At 38.2% G+C, this 24,424-nt stretch overlaps 1 protein-coding gene across 1 annotated transcript in view; it reads left to right on the top strand.

Moving 5' to 3' along the window:
- LOC133444413 (Golgi apparatus protein 1-like) overlaps positions 1-23,713 on the top strand; it is a 47,203-nt gene extending 23,490 nt beyond the window's left edge. The window contains exons 9-25 of the mRNA XM_061722188.1: positions 245-366; positions 1,828-1,929; positions 3,975-4,128; positions 5,408-5,632; positions 6,947-7,009; positions 8,008-8,121; positions 8,315-8,403; positions 8,674-8,791; positions 10,099-10,191; positions 10,416-10,553; positions 12,352-12,475; positions 12,587-12,729; positions 13,110-13,211; positions 15,080-15,187; positions 15,491-15,611; positions 17,603-17,709; positions 18,805-23,713. Coding sequence (XP_061578172.1) covers positions 245-366; positions 1,828-1,929; positions 3,975-4,128; positions 5,408-5,632; positions 6,947-7,009; positions 8,008-8,121; positions 8,315-8,403; positions 8,674-8,791; positions 10,099-10,191; positions 10,416-10,553; positions 12,352-12,475; positions 12,587-12,729; positions 13,110-13,211; positions 15,080-15,187; positions 15,491-15,611; positions 17,603-17,709; positions 18,805-18,972 — 2,091 coding nt within the window. The 3' untranslated portion in view covers positions 18,973-23,713. The remainder of the gene's footprint in view (positions 1-244; positions 367-1,827; positions 1,930-3,974; positions 4,129-5,407; positions 5,633-6,946; positions 7,010-8,007; positions 8,122-8,314; positions 8,404-8,673; positions 8,792-10,098; positions 10,192-10,415; positions 10,554-12,351; positions 12,476-12,586; positions 12,730-13,109; positions 13,212-15,079; positions 15,188-15,490; positions 15,612-17,602; positions 17,710-18,804) is intronic.
- Positions 23,714-24,424: the final 711 nt, after the last annotated feature.

Genomic DNA, 24,424 nt, shown 5'->3' with positions numbered 1-24,424 from the left:
CAACAATCTAACATCTTAATGGGAGTCACTTTAGATTTGCTATGCTTTCAACTTTCCAATTTGCTTTTTTCCTATATTTTTATTGCAAATACTTTTTCACTTGGGTTAGTAGTGTATTATTCAATTCAAATACATAACCATTAACTTCAGTTTGTTTCCTAATTTTAAACAGATTTTTTTTTTCCTCATAATTTTAATTTGGTTTGGCTTTTTATCACATTTGTGTTTTTATTTTTCTACTCAGCTCCAAGCTCTTATCCAAGAAGCTGATCCTGGAGCCGACTATCGCATCGACCGGGCCCTTAATGAGGCGTGTGAATCCGTTATCCAGACAGCCTGTAAACACATCCGTAGTGGAGATCCCATGTGAGTTCCATTAATGCATTTATTACATGTATGTTGTCAATAGCACAAACATTTATTGTACATTTCTGTGTACAGTCAGATCCATAAGTATTTGGGCAATTACAGAGATTTTTATTTTACATTCCATTTTATACACTATCACAATGAATTTTGAAATCAATTTGGACTTTAAGCTATTTTATTTGAGATTTTACAAATACGGCACAAATGACATCTTCACGCACGTTGCATAAGCCAGCAGTCAGTGTTAAACATGGCGCCCAAGCCATACAGACGCTCGAAAGTCTGCGTACATTTCAGTAAAAAAAAAAGACAACAGGGCATCTATCAATACTTGCCAAATGAATATTCCGTAAAAGGAGGAAATACTACCAGCATACAAAACATTTGCGCGCAGCGTGCAATAACAATCAAGAATGTTGTGTTTTCGATCCGGATCAACGTCAGTAATTCTCAACCCAGCAGCAGCAATGTTAGCATGTCCTTAGCTAATGATACAGCAGGTAAATAATTAACTGACGAACACGGCCTCATATTGGCGCCATTTGGCTCAATGTCGTCCTTTTTTCCCCCAAATGAGACAAGGGAATCAATAAAAAACCGAATCGTTGAGCAGAATCGAAAATGGAATTGGAATCCTAACAATCTTATTGATTTCCACCTCTACTTGTGACATTTAAGAAAAGAAAAACCAGCTTAGGTTTTAACAGAAAAGCATCTAAAAGAGGGTTCCCATGTTCTAGAGTCAGATTCTTTTGACACATGAAGCCAAGATAAACTTGGATCAGAATGATGGGAAGAGGAAAGAAGCAACGCATAATTCAGTACATGTGTCAGATGTGTCAAACATGATGTCGGCAGTGTAATGGTATGGGCCTGTATGGCTGTCAATGGAACTGGGTTACTAGTGTTTAATGATGACACGACTACTGACTGAAGTAGCAAAAGGAATTCTGATGCGTATCCGGCTATGCTTACATTCAGCTAAGTGCTAAAAAACTGAACTCACAAGTTTTTGAAGGCAAAGAATTGGAACTTTCTTCAGGGGCTAACTCAGGCGTCTGATCGCAATCCAGTACAGTCCATTTTTCAGAAAGGCTCACAAACAAGCAACAACCGAAGATGGCTCCTGTTCACGACTGGCAAAATCATTAAAAAACTTTATTGTCCAAATAATTATGGAGGTGACTGCTTTTTTATATTCCATATGAGCATTTATTGTCCTGTTATTGTTATCATATGCTTCCACATGATTCTCAAGACCCAGATTTTGATCTCAATGCTAAATCTGCTCAATTGATCCATTTTACATTTAAGATTTTAAACTTTTGTAAAAGTGAAAAGACTTTGTACCTTCGTGTCAAAAACTGATTGTACTTTGTGTCAAATAATTGTGAAAGTCTTAAAAGCTTATTCATCTTCAGAATGTCCAGTATATTGTATGTGTTGTTCATTCTGCAGGATCCTGTCATGTCTGATGGAACATCTTTACACGGAGAAGATGGTAGAAGACTGTGAACAAAGACTCCTGGAGCTGCAGTACTTCATTGCCAGGGACTGGAAGTAAGCTGTGACTCCATTTCATTCCTAAAAATGGGAAAAGAAAGTGGTTGTGTAGGAAAGCACTGTGAAAATCCATGTCAAGAGAATTGTCACGAGACTTATGTGCAAATATGGAGTAATTTACTCCAGAACCTTAGAATATTATTTTCTAATATGTTCATGATGATAAGGTGACTTTTGATGGGGACTATAAAATCACTTTTATAGTGGTATTGACCCAGGAATGTAGTGGCCCCTCGGGGCATCCCATAAGTGCGAAGGTCCAACCAACGCTGGTTGCGGCTTTAATTAACAAATAATTTTCCAAACTGATTACAATTATTCGTTGTTTTTTTTTGTGTGTGTATTTTGGTGTAATGGAATTTAGCTGTTGTACCCCAGGATGCCGGAATATTAGAAAAAAGGGGAACAGATTTTTTTTTTTTATTGCATTACTGAAGATCCAGAGAGCGAGAAATGGATTTATGTTATAAAATGCTGCAACAAGACAGTTAACACGAGAGTAGCTTTCAATGAATCCAGCTGTGCGTTTGCAGTGGGCTCCAAGCACAACACCATCCTTTCTGAACACTATCCATGCCTTTAACTGAGGCTCATTTAGTCTTTGTGAATGACTCCTGCTCTGGCCGTTTTTATAAATTGCACAGAGTAAAGTACAGATCCTTAACAAAATACGTCTGTGAGCTTGAGATGACCAAAGTTTATTCTAGCTGATGCGCAATCAGGAGTCAGCGTGCAGCACGTAGGCTGGACAGTTGTTTTATAGGGGAATGGGTAGGATGGGAAGGTAAACAATACAAAAGAGATGTTACCCTTTCATCACATGTACATCTCTTATACACTGCAAAAACTCAAAATCTTAACAAGAATATTTGTCTTTTTTCTAGTTAAAATGTCTCATTTTTAGTCAAAAAAAATCTCATTACACTTTAAGTGACTTAAAACAAGACTCATCACTGGAAAAAACAACAATTTTCATCTGTTTCAAGTAGATTTTCACTTGAAATAAGTAGAAAAATCTACCAGTGGAACAAGATTTTTTTGCTTGTAATAAGAAGCACTTATTTCAAGTGAAAATGTACTTGAAACAGGTGAAAATTGTCAAATAAGTTATTTTTCTAGTAATGACTCTTGTTTTAAGTGTAATGGGATTTTTTGACTAAAAATGAGACATTTTAACTAGAAATAGGACAAATAATCCTGGTAAGATTTTGAGATTTTTTTGCAGTGTACGACCCTCTTCCCAGCATTTTGTTACAAACCATTTGTCGTCCTCACCTGAATTTTATTTTATTTTTTTAAATGCACCTGCATGACAACTATTTATCATAGACGTATGAAATTAATGCATGAGATGGTGCTTTGAAATTTAAATTCACACAGTACATGCTGTCGAATTTATCTGACGAAAATCCATGGTAACATTTGATTCTAATGAAAATGCCGATTACATTAGCTGCTGCTCAAATCACAGCTGATCTCAGTGTCATTGCACCTCCAGTCTATGTCAGATGTTGTAGCTCCAAGGAAAAGGGGGAAAAAAGTCTGGGAGCCTTAAACCAAACCTGAGCCCTGGGTAAATGGCACAACTCCTGCAGTCCCAAGTGCAAGAAAAAGCTAATAGCGAAATGCAGGGAAGGCAAGCTGCACGTGTAATGTGTAAATATTAAAGGATTGTTATTATCAGCCAACCCTGAAAGGACAACACCTTGAATTGTCACAAGCCCCATGTTTAATCTAAGATTGTTCAAATTGTTCTGAATGCTGCTCAGCCTTGCATTCAGCCTTCCCCTGAGGCATGTGAAAGATTGCAGAATTCTTTTGTGGGTCAGGTCACTCAGGTGACTAATTCCAGGGCTTTTATATTACCTATTGCATTTGTACTTTCAGCCTGTGTTGCATGCAAATACATATATACATGCAGCTCTGCGTGTGTATAATTTTTCAAATGCACTTTACAGGTGCAGCTCACTTGGTGGATATATTTTTTTTTACATCATATTACATTTTTAAATCCAATTACTCATTTTTTAATTGCTTTTCAGGTTGGACCCAGTCCTGTACAAAAAGTGTCAAGGTGACGCTGCCCGGCTCTGCCACACTCACGGCTGGAATGAGACCAATGAAATGATGCCACCCGGGGCCATTTTCTCCTGCCTGTATCGCCACGCCTACCGCACAGTGGAGCAGGGACGGAGGGTGCGTCTCTTGTCATGAGTCATTTTCCATCTGGTCGACATAAATTGTTCATATTGTTCATTCAAGATGCTCATACACATAACATACACTTATTGGCCAATTTATTAGGTATACTAGGTGTAATAATAAATAGACCAGTGAGTTTATGTTCACTGTCGATTTTTGTTCCCGGGGATTGGATCCATCTGAAGATTCACTGCAAAAACTCAAATCTTACCAGGAATATTTGTCTTGTTTCTAGTTAAAATGTCAAATTTTTAGACAAAAAAATCTCATTATACTTAAAACAAGAGTCATTACCAGAAAAATAACTTATTTGACAATTTTCACCTGTTTCAAGTAAATTTTCACTTTCACACTATAAGTAGAAAAATCTGCCAGTGGGACAAGATTTATCTTCTCATTACAAGCTAAAAAAATCTTGTTCCACTGGCAGATTTTTCTACTTATTTTAAGTGAAAATCTACTTGAAACAGGTGAAAATTGTTGTTTTTTCCAGTGATGAGTCTTGTTTTAAGTGTAATGAGATTTTCTTGACTAAAAATGAAACATTTTAACTAGAAATAAGACAAATATTCTTAAGAGTTTGAGTTTTTGCAGTGTTCAGCCCTCATGTCGGGTAAATTTAAGGTTCATTCAAGGTTTATTTCTTTTTAGCCTTTAGTAGAAAATGAAAAACACATTATCTGGTTACTTTGATGTATTATGCATTGTCTTGGGAAACATTTTGACTTTTACATGTATCATTTTTCACTTCAACATAAATTGATTGATTTGTTTCATAACTTACGCTTATGCTCACGACAACGCACAAATGAGTTTACACCTGGACCTCAGTGTGAATCTGAAGTGGAAAACTATTGTTAAAGTCTAAGTACCTGCTGAACTAAGATCAAACTCTGACAACTCAATCTGCCAGCAGTGTGTACGGGTTGTATGGAGAGTTATGTTTTGTAATACTCATCTCATTTGATTCAAATTTGTTTGTGTATGTATATGTATATATATATATATATATATATATATATATATATACTTTTTTAAATTGCTGAGCTGGTGTAGAAGGATCAAAAATAAAATTCCTTTCAAGGATAGCTGGGTTTGGGTTTATCTAATTAGTCATTGCTAATTGGGCTTCAGGAGGCCACCATTTAACCCGTTCTCGACATTTCGACTTTTTTCTCGACATGCATTATGAAAAAAAATCTTCCTCCTCTAAAATATTATTTTTATTTTTCTCCTGCCTGGCCCTAATGCTCTTCCATATTCTCTCGCTCAGCTCTCCCGGGACTGTAAAGTGGAGGTGCAGAGAATCCTCCACCAGAGGGCCCTGGATGTGAAGCTGGACCCAGAGCTGCAGAGACGCTGCATGAGTGACCTGGGGAAGTGGTGCAGTGAGAAACCCGAGGCCGGGCAGGAGCTCGAGTGTCTGCAAGATCATCTGGAGGATCTGGCGTCCGACTGCAGGGATGTAGTGGGGAACCTGACAGTGCTGGAGTCAGAGGTTTGGGGTTTTTTTTTTTTTACTATGAGAACTTTTGAAACACCTATAATCATTAGTTTGAACTATCTGACGTAGAACCCACTTAAAAGCATCTTATCAGACACTCAAGACTTCATGGCATCTATGACACATACCGGTATGCAAAGATTTCAGTGACTACACGTCACATTTTGGCAAGAAAATGGCATATTGGCCTATGTTTTTAGTTGCCGTGGTAACGATGAACTTGAAAGATTAAAAAGTTGTTGCCACACATGTGCAGCCACATATTTTATCATCAAATTTCTCTTCTGCTTATCTGGATTAAGTCATAAGTCTCTGTGTGAAGTCTCAGTCTGTCAATCATCTAAAAACATCAGATCATTACACTATAAATGGTGGACCAAGGCCAAGTTTGAATATAATATAAAACTATGTACCACGATTGCCAAAAATTACGCTGGGAAAAAGATAAAAAAGACAATGAGAGGAATTTAAAAAAAAAAAGAAAAAAGATTCTGGCCCACACATCATGGAATGACTGACATGTTGCATTCAGACAGGATTATGCCTTGGCGTTTTTTTCACTTCACAAATCACAGACATGGTGCATTCAGACAGTATTTAAATCAGACATCCTCCTTTGATCATCACAAAGCATTTTGAGATTGGTTTCGCTAATATCGCTGGATGATGAAAACGGGTTTAACGCACGTTGGTAATGTACATGCAAGACGTGTTATTTGTCACCTTTGGCCTGAAGGCGACTTGAGTGGAGGGAAGGCGAGTAACGCGGTTTATTATCCACAAAACTAAACGTAACCTGTGTGGGCGTGTAGAAAGACATATTGTCCCTACATCGGCAGGATGAAGTACCTCGTCAGATGGATAAACATCGGGGTGAGTGTTTCCTGGCCAAGTTTTGCTTCTTGCAAACCCACAGTTTTTCATTTTGGACCATCCTTTGTGGTTCCAGACATGCACCGGTTTATGGCGTCCTCATCTCCTCGTCTTCTCAGTTACTCATCTTACAAACATAGATCCTAACTGTGACTTCCTGCTGCTGCTCTTACACTCATCTGCTGTTTCCTTATTTTATAAAACAATATAAATGAATACATTTAAAAAAAACTTCCCTCCCATGACCCGCCACCCCGCGTTGGTCAATGTAAAAGGGGCAAAGCGACACACTAGATCAGCAAGTTAAACGTGGGGTATTTGCCGATGTAGAAGGGGCTACAGATTACCATGCAAATGGGGCATTTGTCTCAAACCATGTAGGTAGTGTAAACATAGGACTATTATAAAACTCCTAATTCTTTGTTCCCTCTTCAGGATATTCAGATTGAGGCGCTACTGATGAGAGCTTGTGAACCTGTGATCCAGGGTTACTGCCACGTGAGTATACATGTTTAAATTCTTCCTTTCACACAATTCTGTTGTTTTTGTGGAAAACTAAGAGCTCATTCAGTTGTAATAGAAAGGGCTAAATTACTTGAGTCACTCATTTAAAACAACCTCAGTGTTCAAAAGTATTGAACAGGCTAAACAAATAAATAAATAAATAAAATCACTACAAAAAAAGTACCGGTAAGCAAAGATTGGTTATCTCAGTTCTCTGACAGGATCATGAAGTTTAAAATCTCTGATTAGTACAGTGTTGTCATACTATTTCAAACTCTGAGACAACGACAAAACAGGATCTTGATCTGGACAAGAAGCTTATATGCTCACACCGCTTCTTTTCCTGTCAGAAGGCGAGCTGCTGCATCCTGGAAAGTTTTTAAACAACAGAGCAGCAACTGATCAATCCCAAAGTAGAGAGAGTTGCAATAATCCTGTCCACGGGCAACAAAGGCATGAATCGCTCACTCCAGGTCTTAGACAAAACCTGTGAAAACCTGGCCTGATGATGCCATCCCCCATCTGTAATACTGCTTTAATCAGACATATTTGAACATCAAGAGATGGAGACATTCACAGGATCAATACTGGACTATATTAGATTCTGTATTGATAATGTGACTCTGGGGGAAAAAAAGCATTTCTGACTTCCCCGACGATAAACCATGGATGAGCAGCGAGGTCCGCTCAGTCCTCGGAGCCCAGGACTCTGCCTTCAGGACAGACGGATCCCTTCATAAAACTGTCCCTGCTGACCTGAAAAGAGGAATCAGCAAAGCAAAAATGGACCACATGAGGAGTATTGACTTCCACCTGTCCAGTCACAACACATGGGAGATGTGGAAGGGAATACATGAGATAACAAACTAGAGTCTGTTAAGTTTGGTTTTATGCAGGATGCAACTTGGGCTAGCAGAATTGCTGAAATTAAATTTAAACTTGTTTGATAATACTTTCCGCTTTGTTGCCTTCCTTTTTCTTATGTTTGTCAGGAGGTGGCCGATAACCAGATTGACACGGGTGATTTGATGGAGTGCTTGGTTCAGAACAAACACCAGAAGGAGATGAATGACAAGTGTGCTGTTGGAGTTACACACTTCCAGCTGGTGAGTAGATGGTTCAAATGTGCAGCAGTTGAGCAATGAGAACAAAATAAAAAAAAAAGCTTTACAGTTTTAAATAACTTTGTGACTATTTGATGTGAAAGGTGCTATATAAATACATTTGTAATTGTTACTTACAGTTCAATGTCTGCAACCACATTATCTGACAGACTCTTGCCTTTCTGACTGTCCACAGATTCAGGTCAAAGACTTCCGTTTCTCCTACAAGTTCAAGACGGCCTGCAAAGAGGACGTCTTAAAACTGTGTCCCAACATCAAGAAGAAGTACGGCACACAAGACAGAGACGTTGTAGAGGATGTAATAACATGTCTACTGAAGACAGTGCTACGTTATCCACACATTTGAGTAGTAAAGTGTGCACTGAAACAAGCTCAGTCTAACATTTGAGCTGTAGGGTTTACAATCTAGCCATACATTTCAATAAAAAATGAACAAAACAAATGTAAATCGAGATTAAAAAGCAGGTTCCGGATAATTTTGACACAACCAGTCTGTCATGTCAAACTCCCTGAATTAGCTTTCCTGTCGTTCAGGGTGGACGTTGTGATCTGCCTCAGCACCACAGTGAGGAATGACACCCTGCAGGACGCCAAGGAACAGCGAGTGTCCGTCAAATGTCGTAAACAGCTGCGAGTGGAGGAAGTGGAGATGGTACGTTCACCAATAAACTCAAAAGCAACTTTGTACTGTCAACATAGCTTTGATTTCCAGTGGACATCGGTGTATTAAAAACCACTGGGGGATCTAAAAGAAAAGGGCTTACACTGTAATATCCATCCTGCAACAGTGCTAACCACATAGTCACCGTGCTGCCCCTCACACCAATAATCATTTAACAATGATAATCATTTTTTAATGAATATTTTAGTTTCCATTACCAGGAACAGCCCTGTAATGTGGCTTTCAGGAACCTTTACGGGGCCAAAAAATGGCCCTGTAGTAGGAGAGGGATGTTTTTTGGGCTACCTGGTGGGTTTTCTTAAAGCTGGAAAATACATTCAGCTCTCATGTGAACTCAATTCAGTTAAGCATTTTGATCAGGGACATTTTGCTACGAGTACATTTAATCCAGTTAAAGAATACATGAAAAAAACGATTGATGGATGGATGGATGGATGGATGGATGGATGGATGGATGGATGGATGGATGGAACAATAAGGCAGATATGGAACAGATAAGAGAAGAAATAAAAAGTTATATAGAGGAGAATGATAATGGGGAAGTTGTGATACTCTGTGATACTCTGGGGCCTGGCTAGCTAAACATAAATGCAATATAGAAAAACTGCAAGAATCAGAGAAGAAACATAAAAATTCAGGTAATTAGTCTTTATTTCAACAAATAAAGGAGGCAAGGCGAGAGATAAATGAGACACTCAGGACAGATATAGAAAATATTCCTAATGACTGTTGAAATGTTAAAATGTTATTTAGAACATTAAAGCATTCCATTGTAATACAATAAGAACATTTTATGGAACAATCCAGGGTTAAATCAATTCATGGTCTAATACCAAATGGTAATAAGTGTAAACTTTAGTTAGGGACCAGTAATTTGAAACGTAGAACAAAAACGTGTCTCTCTTGTCATTTTGCGTCTATTGACAGTTTTACACCGTAACATTCAGAAGTCAGTTGTCCTTGTCAGATGTTGCTTTCAGGTTACTAGCACCTTAAATCTGTACCAAACAGTCCTATTTGGTAAGAACTTTCTGTATACTCACAACCTTTAAATGACCTGGGTTTATCTGTAGGAACCCTGTCCACACTATCACTGAAGCACAAAGTGCGAGTCACACGTGTTTGTGTCTCTTTTACGCAGTTATCTTGATTACATTGGGAATCTGAGTTGTTTTAATATTCATGTCTCTAGCTGTAGGTCAGATTTAATGCAACTCATTTTTCCTTACGTGCACAAATAATTTGTTTCTGTCTTCTCTTAACCCAAATATGTGCAGTCTGAGGACATCCGTCTGGAGCCAGAGCTGTACGACTCCTGCAAGCAGGACATCACCAGGTTGTGTCAGAATGTGGCCTTTGGTAACGCACAGGTCAGCACCCACGCAAACACATCCCTGCTTGTTTTGTTAACAAAGGGAAAATAGTCACATTTCTGACTAAATATTTACCTCAATGTAGTGATGACCAGCATGTCTAAAAAAGGTCTGTCTGTCCAATGCAGTCAGATCTGAATTCACATTATTATAAAACTTGTCCCGTTAGGCCTAAATATCAAGTGATGTGCGTCAAATTTGCCTCTTTCTCTTTTCTTCAGGTTATTGAGTGTCTGAAGGAGAACAAACGCCATCTGACTCAGCGTTGCCACCAAAGGATCTTCAAGCTGCAGGAGGTAGAAATGGTTGATCCTGAACTTGACTATCAGCTGATGAAAGTCTGCAAGCACATGATCAGGGTAAGTCAGTAAAAACGGTGTCATTTGGAAAAAGGCTTTCTGAAATGTCTCAAATACTTATTACATTAAAAATTATTAACCTAACCATCAAAGGTTTATGTATTATTTCTTGTTTAGATTGAATACGAAATAAACGTAAGACTACTATATACCTTGCAAGGCATTAACCATCATTTCCGGACTATAAGCCGCTACTTTTTTCACACGCGTTGAACCTTGAAGCTTTAACGATGATGCAGCTGATTTATGGATTTAAGGGCTAATGAGCTCCATCGCTACCAATACATTTAGACTCGTCACATCAGACGAATTAACTTGCCAAACAGGCCACAGTGGACCAATGAAACTGTTTGAATTAAATCAAACGCACCTCTGGACATCTGCAGCTTATAGACAAATGCGGCCTATATATGGACAAAGATGTTTTTCTTTTTACATTTTGTGTGTGTGACCTATATTAAGGTGTGCTCAATAGTCTGGAAATTACAGTAGATATATCCATATTTCTTTGCTCCAACCTATTTTTTAATAATACATTTTATTTATAACGCACTTTATATTTGGTAATCTCAAGGTGCTACGGAGCATCTTGAGATTACTAGTTCTAGTTTTTAGAACTAAAGCATGTTGGTTAATACCTATCAGTCCTTTCCAGACAGTTCCAGGCATTTTTATTTTAGATATATGTAGATGCCGCTATACCATCACTTATATCAGAAATGGAAGGTGTTTCTGCTATGAAATAAGATCACAACTTCACAGGTTTTCCTCTGTGGGTACATTGTTCTTGCAGAATCTTTTTTGCTTCCTTTTAGTTTATTCACCCTGCACAACATGCATAATGAGGTATATGGGTCAATGACGAATAAGGATTTTCAACAAGTCAATTTTAAACTAATAAAAAAAAGAATATCTATTGCAGTAGTTCAAACATTAAGTATGTTGTGTACACATAAATTCATATAAAAATGTTAAATTAAGTGATTTCAGAGTTTTTTGTCAAGTTGAATTGGCACTAGCCTTAAAAAAAGTCATGTGGTGCAACCATGATTCATATTAAAATGAATTAATTTCCTTAACATCTTGATATCTTGATTTCAAAACAAGAGTCGTGGTCGGACGGTCGCACCACGTGACATTTTGACACTTAAAACAACAACAAAATCCCAAATAACTAGTGTCTTTTGTAAAATTCAAGTGAGTCCATATGTGGGACAGGTAGGTCATATATATGGTATTTTTTTATCCATTTAAACCTTTTTTGAATTGAAAATATTTTCAGAAAATATAGGCGTCACATTTTTTAACCCATATACCTGTATACAGTCCATGTCGTGCACAGCTGCCGCCCCGCCTGGGTCAAACCCAGCGTCTCGTTGATAAACAGACCCAGCCGAAAGAACAGAGTAAACCACAGAAGGAGCCGTCACATCTAGTCGGTAGAACTAAACAGTGTGTTGTTCAGCCCAGCTGGCTTCTTCACAAATATCACCAACAGAAACTCCATTTGGGATAGTTACGTTTTTGTTGGCTGGGAGAGGTCTCTCGTACCAAGTGAATCTACTGAAAGGAAAGAACTCACACCCCCACCAGGCATTTGGTGCATTAATAACAGAATTACACAACATACAAGCTTAAGCACCAACAATGAAGTAGGTCTCACATGTCGGCTATGGGGGGGTTGTTTGTGTGTGTTTTTTACCCTGCAGAACCATCAATTGTCTTCAAATCATGTGTAAGTGTACACTGCTTGGTATTATAAGTGATCTGAATATAATAGTACTTTCTCTGTGTTTAGCGATTCTGTACCGAGGCAGAGGGGAAAAATGTTCTTCAGTGTCTAAAACAGAACAAAAACAGTGAGATGATGGATCCTAAATGCAAACAGATGATCACCAAGAGACAGATCACCCAAAACACAGGTATGCACGAACAAGGTTGCAGTTTGTTCAACCATTGATCACTATGCACTCAATTTGCTATTCATGACACTTGACAAAGCAGAAGTGTTACAGTCATTTGTGTGTTTCTAGACTACAGGTTGAACCCAGTGCTGAGGAAGGCCTGTAAAGCTGACATCCCAAAGTTCTGTCAAAATGTCCTTCACAAAGCAACAGCTGACACTGAGCTTGAGGGTCAGGTCATCTCCTGCCTCAAACTCAAATATGCTGACCAGGTGAGGAATGGGATCTTTGTAAATCATCCATATTTTCCACCTTGCAGTTGAAAAGATTGAGCTCACAACACACTTTGCACTGAAGCTGTATGAAATACACTATGACTAAATATGCCAATCATCCTTACTACAAGGTTAAAAAATTCACACTTTAGAATGTTTAACAGCTTCACATGACAAGAATAATGGTGTTGTTAGAATAATATATAGGGTTTATGTATATATGATTAAGGATAAACTATATGGTATGCTATGAATACAAAAGTTTTAACATTAACCGAGACGCGACTTGATGTATGAGCTCAAGACATTGTAAAGATGTTTTAGCTGCCTGTAAATATTGCTGTACAGATTCATCCATATGTGTTTGTGTTTTGCAGCGTTTGTCTCCTGATTGTGAGGATCAGATCAGGGTCATCCTGCAAGAGGCGGCACTAGACTATAGACTGGACCCCCAACTGCAGATTCACTGTACACAAGAGGTCAGGACATTTCTGCTTTGGATTCAGATTTTCTCATATGATCGAAGTCTATCACATCTTGTTTGGTACTAAACTGTATGAATAGCCCCTTTTACATTGGTTTAACACACAAATCTAGCGTCGCTTGTCCTTTTCACATTGACTGACGCAGGGTGGTGTGTCAAGCTGGCCCCCCAAATAACTTATTGGCAGGTCAGCACTCATGTAAACAGAACTGACGCGGAGTAGTGGGTCATGTGCAGGATTTGTTGATTCAGTTCAATTTTATTTATATAGCGTCTATTACAATACGAGTTGTCTTCAGGCACTTTCCAGGGACCCCAGCTTACATTACAGTAAGCTAGTCTAGAAGATATAAATGCGTGAATTAGTTTATCAGCATCAATCTGGGAGAGCATGATCCTAATCTTTGAGATATTACGGAGATGGAAAAATGCTGTCTTACAAATCTGATTAATATGCTGTTTAAATGACAAATCCTTATCGAAAAGAACAGCATTTTTTGCATGGTTGTACTGGAAGCCATAACGACACCATCTAATCTTAGGCCACGTTTACACATAGCCGGGTATTTGCAAAAACGGATATTTCCGAAGTGTTTGCACAAATGTAAAAACCAGCACTACTTTAACAGCATCCATCATGATCACAGTGGCCAAAGAAATTGTAAACACAGGTCGCACACATGGTGATGTTTCTGTCGCATAATGTGACGTTGTGAAGCCTAAATGTCCGTTTCTCTCTGTTTACACGCAAATGTGAAGACGGAGTTTTTGCAAATCTCCACTTTGGCCGGAGTTTTCAGAAATGATTTTTTTTGGTGACTGAGCTTTGTTTTCATGTAAATGAATAGCAAAAATGCATGAAAACGCCACCAATTTTGCTACTTGGAAATGGGGGCCTTAGGAGTTTGGGACCAAAAACAATAACCTCAGAAGAAGCAAAAACTTGAAGTTTGGCTAGCGGTTGTTCTGTTTCATCTGGCTTCATAGGCAAATACAGTTGCATATTATCAGCATAGGAATGAATATTGATGCCATGTTTCTGGATAAAAAAACCCAAGGGCTGCATGTATAGATTTCCGTGTTATGAGTTTCACTGCAATTTTTAGCTTTTTTTTTTTTGTTTTGTTTATTTAACAGCTACAGGCACATATATAATGGCAATGTAACAGATGTCACTCTGGAAGAGAACCAAGTAACTCTTCAGACATTGCCCCTGCTCCACAGTTCAGTGTCTGTGTTTTAAACAACTCCCTCATCTAAATTCATATACCTGTACCACTCAGTGGGATTCATTGTTTTGCTAGCACAGGCGTCGGCAACCCAAAATGTTGAAAGAGCCGTATTGAACCAAAAACAAATATCTCTGGAGCCACAAAAAATTAAAAGTCTTGTATAAGCCTTAGAATGAAGACAACACATGCTGCATGTTTCTATATTAGTTATAACTGGGGGAAGATTTTATTTTTCATTATGCACTTTGAGAAAAAAGTTGAATTGTCGAGAAAAAAGTCTAAATGTCGAGAAAAAAGTTGAAATTTCGAGATTAAAAAGGAAAGGAAAAAAGAAGAAAAAAACAGGGAAAAAAGAGAAGGAAAAAAAGGTCAAACATTTTTGAAAAAGCTCCAGGAGCCACTAAGGCGGTGCTAAAGAGCCGCGGATTGCAGACCCCTGAGCTAGCAGGACGAAACATTTTTCCACAACTATGTCCACGTCTGTAGTTGAAAAATGTTCAGTGTTAAAACTGAGATCAGTCCAGCAAGTCCCGTGATGATGCACTCAGCCGTGCTGACCTTGAGGATGCAGCGTCATGGTGTGTATTTCCTCGTTGAATTGAAATCATTAAATGAACATGTGTGTTTCCAGATCTCCAGTCTTTGTCCAGAGGAGGCAGCAGCTCAGGAACAAACGGGACAGGTGGAAGAGTGCCTGAAAGTCAACTTGCTAAAGATCAAACAAGAGGAATGCAAGAAGGTAAATGTCACCTCCACCTTTAATAATGGCCTCTAAGTGAAAGACAATATTAGCTTTAGAAAATGCTGACTGTTAAGACACTAAGTTTTAAGTTCAACTGTGGGGATTATTTGCTGTCATGAACACACAGGTTAAAGTGAAATGAACTGCTTACATTCAGAGAAGGAACGTAATGTTTCAGAATATGTATTCATATTCACTGATTAAGTGAATTTGATTTTATTCAGAACTATCAACACTTCTCGTCATGTTCCTATTTTTTTTTTTCTTTAAATCTGTTCTTATTTATCTTCCTCCCTGCAGGAAGTATTAAACATGTTGAAGGAGAGTAAGGCCGACATTTTTGTTGACCCTGTTCTTCACACAGCCTGTGCTTTGGACATCAAACACCACTGTGCTGCCATCCCACCTGGCAAAGGGCGGCGTGAGTTACAACACACTCGCACAGAAACCACGCCACTGAAGCTCAGTAAAAATACAATATTAAACACACAAATAGGTTTAAAATAATGTGGTTTTAGGTTACAAATTCAGCTGTTGATTTAGTCAGCAGTTTACCTGCTCAAGATGTCTGGAAAGCAAGGGTGTAGGTTTGGTCTCAACATTGGTAGGGACGATATAACAGCATAACCTGCATGTACTTTTTGCTGGGGACGGGACATTAATAAGACCAAACAGATGGGTGAACGGGGGTCAGGGCTACATTTGTCATGAATATGAACCTAATTAATTGATAGGCTAAATGATCAATGCAAAATAAATCTGTATTGACTTATACTACCTTTCATGTGTATTGGTTCACCTGATACACGGTTCGATTCAAACCTTTGTTTTCAAAAACTACTAAAGAAACATTTTGAAAACTTCCAGAATATTCCAGGATTTTATTAGCAATTTAAATTGCAATATTTGAACATAACTTAAATTATATTAACATACTAAATAAATACAAACTTATTAATAATCTCTTACCTACTACTTAACCTATATATGGAACTACATGTTAGCCTACATTGTCCTTCACCACAAGAGTAATACATTGCTTTAATTGGTTGTCTCTTTCACCTTCTTCTCCCTTATTTTCATCTCTAAAATGCATCAGTGGGTTGAGCAATTATGGAAAAAATCTGAATCAAGATTAATTGAACTTTTTACCTCGATTATGATTATTTGAAACAATGTCTGCATAGGCTGCAAATAAAAATATTTTTAAATAAATAATGTAGAAAATAAATAAATACATTTTCACATTTGTAATAAATAAATCAGGCCGTTTACAAGAAGAAAAGCAGCAGCATGTGTTTTTTTGACTGTCAAACACAGACTGGGACCGCTCTCTCACGCTCGCTGCTGCTGGCTGAAAAAAACTCCTAATATCCCTCCTCTTCGAGGGGGCGGAGGAGGCGGCATGATTTCTGTCGGGGCTGTGTGAGTGGGGGTCGGGGGGCGCTAGGGTGCCGCCCCCATTAAAATTACAGGGGGGAAAAAAATATATAATGTATATATAGGCACAGTACACATAAATTACATAATAAAAAGTCATTATCACATCTGTGCACTCATAAAATGTGCCTGACTTTTAATTTTTCAAGCCTTCCCATCCCATACTGGGTTTATTCAGTTGTTTTTTGTGCAGACCGAAATACATAGGTTTCAATGGCCAAATGAGTGTGTATTGCATGTTCTTAAACTTTTCTTCCCTGTGACTTCATGCTGGTTTCTACAAATAAATTTACATTTTACGTCTCATTTATTCATTCACACACGCACTAATATACTTGGGAAACAGTTAGGCACCAAATATAATATATTTAATTTTCTCAGATGGCAAAAATAAGAACTTTATTGATCCCACATAGGAGTAATTCATGTTATATCAGCTATAGAGAACAAGGTAGTGCCGAAAAACAATATATATCCCCCCTCACAAAAATAAGAAAAATAGACAAACATATTTTCTCATCAACAAAACAAATTTAAAATTTTTCAAATAACAAAATAACATATTTGAACCATTTTTCAGACAATATGTGTCAATATCTCTATATAATAACTGAAGAAATCTGAAAAATGGTTCAAATATGTTATTTTGTTACTTGAAAAATTTTAAACATTTAAATTTAAATCATACATGTATATGTAGTAATATGTAAAAAAAAAAAAAAAAAAAATAACATAAAAAAATGTATGTTCAAGTAGAGTTTATAGGTGTGTTGTAATCCCCACTCGCCAGTGCCCCCCCCCAAAACTTTTATCACCAGCCGCCACTGGATCCCAGGATCTCGGTCCATTATTGTGGTATTACTTGAATACGTATCAGACTAAAGTCTTTTAATGATCTGTTATACACGTGACTTCAGACAGCTTCAGACCTACACAACATAACAAGCTTTTTTCTGCGCTCGTCTTCCTCAGAGATGTCCTGCCTGATGGAGGCGCTGCAAGACAAACGTGTTCGTTTGCAGCCGGAGTGCAAGAAAAGACTCAATGATCGCATTGAAATGTGGAGCTACGCTGCTAAGGTACAGAAAACACAGCTTATTTACCCTGGCAGAGCAATATTCTGAACTGACAACCCAAGGGACACATTATGTCACCACAGAGACTGGGCACCATTGAATTAACTCAGATGACGGTGTGCAATGTAGCCCTGAAATGTTCTACATTTGTTCAGGATGTGCTGCAAGTCAGAAAGCAAACATACGTTTCATTTTCTCTACTCGATTTGCACCTTCAACAAAATTTTCACTTTTTACATTTGCAAATGTGTACTGCGTCAAACTTTTTTCTGATGACCTGGGTTTTACATTCAATTACAAATGTTCTGTAATGGTACTGACAAAAAAGTGGTTGCCAATATGAGCATCATCTGTCATCCTCAACATGCATGTAAGACTGCAATCTCAGCAGCATTCCTTTTCCATCACATCCCATCATTTATTCATTCACACACGCACTAATGTGGAGAAACAGTTAGGCACCAAATATAATATATTTAATTTTCTCAGATGGCAAAAATAAGAACTTTATTGATCCCACATAGGAGTAATTCATGTTATATCAGTTATAGAGAACAAGGTAGTGCCGAAAAACAATATATATCCCCCCTCCCAAAAATAAGAAAAATAGAGAAACATATTCTAATTTTTCACTTTTTCCTTGACATTTTAGAGAAAAATTATTATATAGTTATATAATTATAGTTAATTACAGAAATCATGGTTTAATTAAGATTAAAAATTTGAATCGTGTGTGTGTGTGTGTGTGTGTGTGTGTGTGTGTGTGTGTGTGTGTGTGTGTGTGTGTGTGTGTGTGTGTGTGTGTGTGTGTGTGTGTGTGTGTGTGTGTGTGTGTGTGTGTGTGTGTGTGTGTGTGTGTGTGTGTGTGTGTGTGTGTGTGTGTGTGTGTGTGTGTGTGTGTGTGTGTGTGTGTGTGTGCGCTGTTCATATATTTTTCATAGGTTTATGATGTTAATTAAAAACAAAATAATATGCAAGAACTGTACAAAGTGCCTTGAAAGTTGGTCACCTAAATGACTAAATGCTTATTTTGAAGCTAAATAACTTCCATCCCAAAGGGAATATTGTTCTAAAAGCTATTTTTTGACCCACCCCCAGGTGGCTCCGGCTGAGGGCTTTTCGGACCTGGCCATGCAGGTGATGACGTCCCCGTCCAAGCACTACATCCTGTCTGTGATCGGTGCTGGCGTTGCACTGCTCTTCCTGGTGGGGATGCTCTGTGGGAGATTCACCAAGAGAGTTACTCAGGAACTAAAGGACAGGTAGACCTCGCCCCCTCTGAGGGCAGGACACCCCGCAGCAGAAAGGCCGACTACTGAAAAGGAGAGTACATCACGTTTGCCCTTAATCTTCTCTACAATTCTCCATCTGACCTTTTGGATTATCTTCACCAAATCCAACTCAACTCAATTTACCTGCATTCGTCTTCAATAAAACATCTCATTTTATGTTTCCGAAGGAGGCCTTTAAACGGGAATGAAATGACCTAGAACCCACATGTGTAAGACGGTCCTGCCCTGTATTTTAATGACTAAAGCTGTTGTGTTGGTGTGGGTGGGTGTGAAGATTCTGTTATCCAATATGTGTCTTTACTTCAACATTCTTTTTGGGTTCCCCAGTATTTGCTGGATTTGGACTTTGCAGTATAAGAGCTTTGCTCCTTTTGTATATATAAAATTTTCATTGCCATGGGACTGCCAGGCAGGTAATGGGAACAAGCCACACACGAGAGAAGGCAGCGCTGCAAGAATTGAATGGAAGAAAAATGTATTTTTCCTACAACATTTTTTTTTCTTTTTTTGCTTTCTTTATTTTAATTTTAAGAACCCCCTAGTAGGCAACTTCTGCTGTCCTCTAATGCAGCCCACCCCTCGAAACAGCCAGTGCCATAAAGTACCATCTCTCTCTCCTGCTCTTGGTACCACTTTCATTGTTCCCACTGCAGGTGGAGGTTTTTTTTTTTTTTTTAATAAGCTTGCTTGGAATCATAACTTATTTTCAGGAGAACTTTGATCCCAGTTTAAGCAGACAGGATGAGCAGAGTGCGCTTTTTTTCCCACAAAGGATCTGGCAGCGTGCCTGTCTTGCACAGGGCTGGTTGGCTCAAGCGGAAAGTACTGCAGGGAAGAGGAAGAAGAAGAAAAAAAAAAGAAAACAGCTTGCAGTAGGTAAAACACATCATGAAGATGTGAATATTTGTGTAAACTTGTTACTGGACTCATTGATCAACTTGTGTTTTATATATATATATACACATACTGTGTGTGTATATATATATATATATATATATATATATATATATATATATATTTGCTTTGCTTTGAATGTTCTCCCTGGTTGCCTTTTCTCCAGCAAGAGACCTGCTTAATCTGTTTAAGTGGAGGGAAAGGGTGATGAAAAGGTTCTTTCAGGCTTTATAGCATTGAATGATTCCATGCCGTCTGGGTTTGTTTACAACTATCAGTCACATGACTCTGGCCGGGGAGGAGTGTTGTGATGCTCTATCGCTCCAGTGACCGTTACTTCGTCCCACTCATTTGAAGCAGTGCTGTTACAGCTGCCATGTCCTACTATTGCTACAGTATATCATCCTCCCAAACCCAACAAGGACTTCCTGGATCACTGCTTTATTCCTGACACAACTGACCACTCTGTTACCCGACAAAATACTTTTGGGAGATTTTAAAATGAACATGGACAGTGTATCATTATAAGGTTTTACACCTTGCCTGGACAGTTTGGGATTATAGCAATATGTCAGTTTTCCAATGCATTCTAGAGGTCATGCACTTGATTTGATTTGTTGTTCTGGTATCACTCCTCAAATTTGTAAGATTTTGGTCCTTTCTCTGATCATATGTTGATATCATTCATGTTCAACCTTGGTATCTCCAAGATCAACCCACCATGTACTATGTTTTACCGCAACTTAGGAGACCTTAGTATCGACACTTTCATCACTGGCACTGACTCTGCCTAGTGCAGACTGTTTCTACTCCAGGTGAACTGATATCCGTCTACAATGACAGTCTGCACAATCTCCTCACTAACCGTGGCTTAGTTACTAGATCTGTTACATTCATCCGCTCTTCCACTTGGTACACTCCCGTTCTTAGACTGCTGTAAGCTAAAGGTTGTCAACTTTCTACAGAAAGACAGGTCAAGCAAATGTATTCTAGTCATATTTCTTGTTACAAGGACTGTATCATTCAAGTGAAATCCACCATTACTCTGCTTTAATTAGCTCAAATGTTGGTGATTCCAGGACTCTGTTTTCACCTCTCAAGTTCCCGACTCCCTAGCTCCACATAACTTTTCTACGTATTTCTGCAATACATTAACGTCCATCAGCAACTTAATAATAACTTAATAATCAAATTTCACCATCATCTGAATTCCCAATGCTCCCTTTTCAGTCGTTCTCAGAATTCACTCTACCTTCTGTTACTGAAGTTTCTGAATTAATCATGAAATTTAAATCGTCAACCTGTCAACTAAATCCTCTCCCGACTACTGTTGTCAAGGCCACTGTCTCCTCTTTTTCCCCTCTGATCAAACACATAATCCACTCATCTCTCAACACTGGAATTGTTCCTTATTCCCTCAAAACTGCTGTTGTGACTCCAATTCTTAAGAAGACTGGTGCATACCCCCCCATAACCTCAATAATCTTCGTCCCATCTCTAATCTTCCTTTCATTTCCAAAATCCTTGAAAAATTCTCAGCTCCATGATCACCTCCCACAAAATAATCTCTTTGAACAGTTCTAGTCCCCCTCAACTCCACTGAAACGGCCTTACTTAAAATGACTAATGATATCCTCTTAGCAGCTGACTGGTCTGTCCATTCTCTTCTACTTGATACGTTTGCAGCTTTTGATACCGTCTCACAATCCATCCTTTTTCACAGACTTCTCTCTATTGGTATCACACACATACCCCTTGCCCAGTGTAAATATGATCTTTTTGGCTGCGATAAGTTTCTCTCAATTGAAATCAAATTTGAAATTCAAATCACACCCACTCCCAGTCACCTCAGGTGTGCCCCAGGGTTCTGTCCTAGGGCCCCTGCTCTTCATTATATACACACTCCTCCACACTTTCAATGCTATGCGGATGATACCCAGCTTAACATTTCTTCAAAACCCAACTCCACTATTCTTCCTTCATCCCTTACTGATTGCCTTCTTTAAATAGAATATTGGTTCACCTGCAACTTCCTGAAGTTAAATCATGACAAGTCAGAAATGTTACTTATCTGCACCAAATAAGCTCTAGCCAAATCCAACAGTTTTACACTTTCTATTGACGACTCGTCAATTTCTCCTCTGGGTGTCATCCTCGACAGCACACTCTTTCCTGTCACATATTAACAACATAACCTGGTCATCTTGCTTTGATCTTTACCACGTCGATCGCCTGCGTCCATCTCTCACCACTACCGTACTGGTCCACAGTCTCGTCACTTCATGACTTGACTACTGCAACTCCGTCCTGTAACGTTCACAAAAAGCTCAACAAATTGCAATTCCAGAACTGGAGTAAACTGTTACATGACTCCGTTTCTGAATCACTTACAGTATTCAATATAAAATATGAACTGTTACTTTTAAGGCCATTCAGGTCACTCCCACCAGGTCTCCACAACATCAACCTGAACAGACGTCTGTACAGTTTGTTAATCTGTCCAAGCATTATTGTACAGTCATTTGTTCATTTTTTTTATTATTTCATGGGGAGTTTTGTACCTGGTTTTATCTGTACGGTGACCTTTAGTGTCAGAAAGGCGCCTATAAATAAAATTATTATTATTTATTAATAAGATTAAGATTATCCTCTTGCTCCAGCAAGCGGCTGGTTTGTCACTTACATAAAGAGTGTTGGTTTCTGTTTGACGTCAGAAATAAAGTTACAGGGATTTTCTAGAGCTCATCCCAGCTCTTTTCAGTCAAAAGGCACCAGTCCATCACAGTGGTTTCTATGGGCAAATTCAAGTCACCAATTACTTTCGTATCTGCTTTTCTGACTCTGGGAGGGAGATAGTGCCTGTTTAAGTCCACACAAGCATGGAGAACATTTAAACTCCATACAGAAGAGTCTGTGCCGGGATTTGAACCGAGCTGAGAGGCAACAGTGACAACCACCATGCTACCTGGATCATTTTTATTATTATTTTTTTATTAATGATATTTGATTAAATATAAATAAGTTTTGAGGGCTTTTGATTTTATAGACCTGAGATATAAAGACAGTTCACTGAGAATAATTGCAAGATGCATTTCTGAACAGAAGGACTTGTTTCCTGTTCATTGATCTGTTTATATGACACTCAGTATGCAAGTTGATACTTGCAGTGTAACGTGGTAAGAGTTTTGATCAAATTGTGAATTGCAAAAATAATTAAGCTTTTTGGTCTTGGTTTAAGAAAGGAGGGAGAAAAGGTTTCTGCTTGAAAAAGACTTCTGTGCGCCTAAGCAGACCAGTGAATAGCTTGATTCAGTCGTGTACATTTGTACTATATGAGTGATGACATACTGTAAACTACATGCCATGCAGTTAACCTGTACTTTTATTTTTTTTCATTTGTAATTGTTGAAGTCTGGTATGGTATAACTGCCATCCCTGCTTGTAAAAAAAAAATGCTTTCCTCACTGAAATGCCTTTGTAGTATTTATTTATTTTTTTCATTTTTTTTTTATCTAGTGGGTTTCTGTTTGTTTTGCTTCATTATTTCTCTTTAAGTGTGCAGCAGCAGAGCAGAAAAATATGGGTGCGAGTGCATTTCTGTTGGTGAGCTGCCAACACAATGTTGTTTTTGAAGTCCAAAGTGATTACCCCCACATATATGTGTTATCTTTTTTTTTTGTTAATTATCAGATGAGAGCTTAAGTAAACAAAATTTGATGCCTAAATCCATGGACCCCATTATTGTCTGACTAATTGTTTCACTTTTTGTATATATGGAATTTTGACAGTTTTAATAATAAAGTCTGCAAGTTTCTAGTTCACTTTTTAGTTTCAGGCCCAAGATGTTGATGAACTGATGACATTAACGGGGACGGGAGAACTCGGTTTCTGTTCAAGAAAATTGCGAACATGATCCACACTACTTTACACACTTTTATTTATTACTATAAATATATGTTGTTTTGACTCTTGCACTTGACTCAACAATGTGAACAGAATACACAAATGTAAAGATTAGATTTAGTCTATTCAGGGTCTATACATACGTACAAACCTCACAGAACACAGTTAAATATAGTGTTAGTGTTTCCCGTCGTCAATTTCCCGCATAGGTAAAACAAGAAAAAAAGAAAATGATCCAAATGGAAAATTATCCATTTAATGTCCTAACCCCCATCTCTGATGCACCGCTGTTTTCTCTTCCCAGACGGAAACAAATCCAGTTCAATCCAAACATGGAAACAAACTGAGAATTCCACTGAAAGTAATACATTTTTTCGTACTGTAAGTATAAATACAGTTGTTTGACTGTATGAGTCAAATAAAATAAAAAACCTCAACCTGAAATTATAAATAAACATTGAATGAAAAACTTAAAACTGAAATAAATAACTGAGTCACAAATAGCCAACAATTACTCATCAAAACCACCTCAATCCCCCACAAACAACCTCAAAGCAGGTCTGAAATCAGGACTATACATGCACGTGTGCCTTTTACAGATACACATTTATCTAGTTTCTGGAAGTCGT

This window comes from Cololabis saira, chromosome 5 (genome assembly GCF_033807715.1).
Source record: "Cololabis saira isolate AMF1-May2022 chromosome 5, fColSai1.1, whole genome shotgun sequence".
NCBI classification, from domain to species: domain Eukaryota; kingdom Metazoa; phylum Chordata; class Actinopteri; order Beloniformes; family Belonidae; genus Cololabis; species Cololabis saira.
The sequence above is the reverse complement of the archived record's forward strand: the minus strand, read 5'-3'. Positions and strand labels throughout refer to the sequence as shown.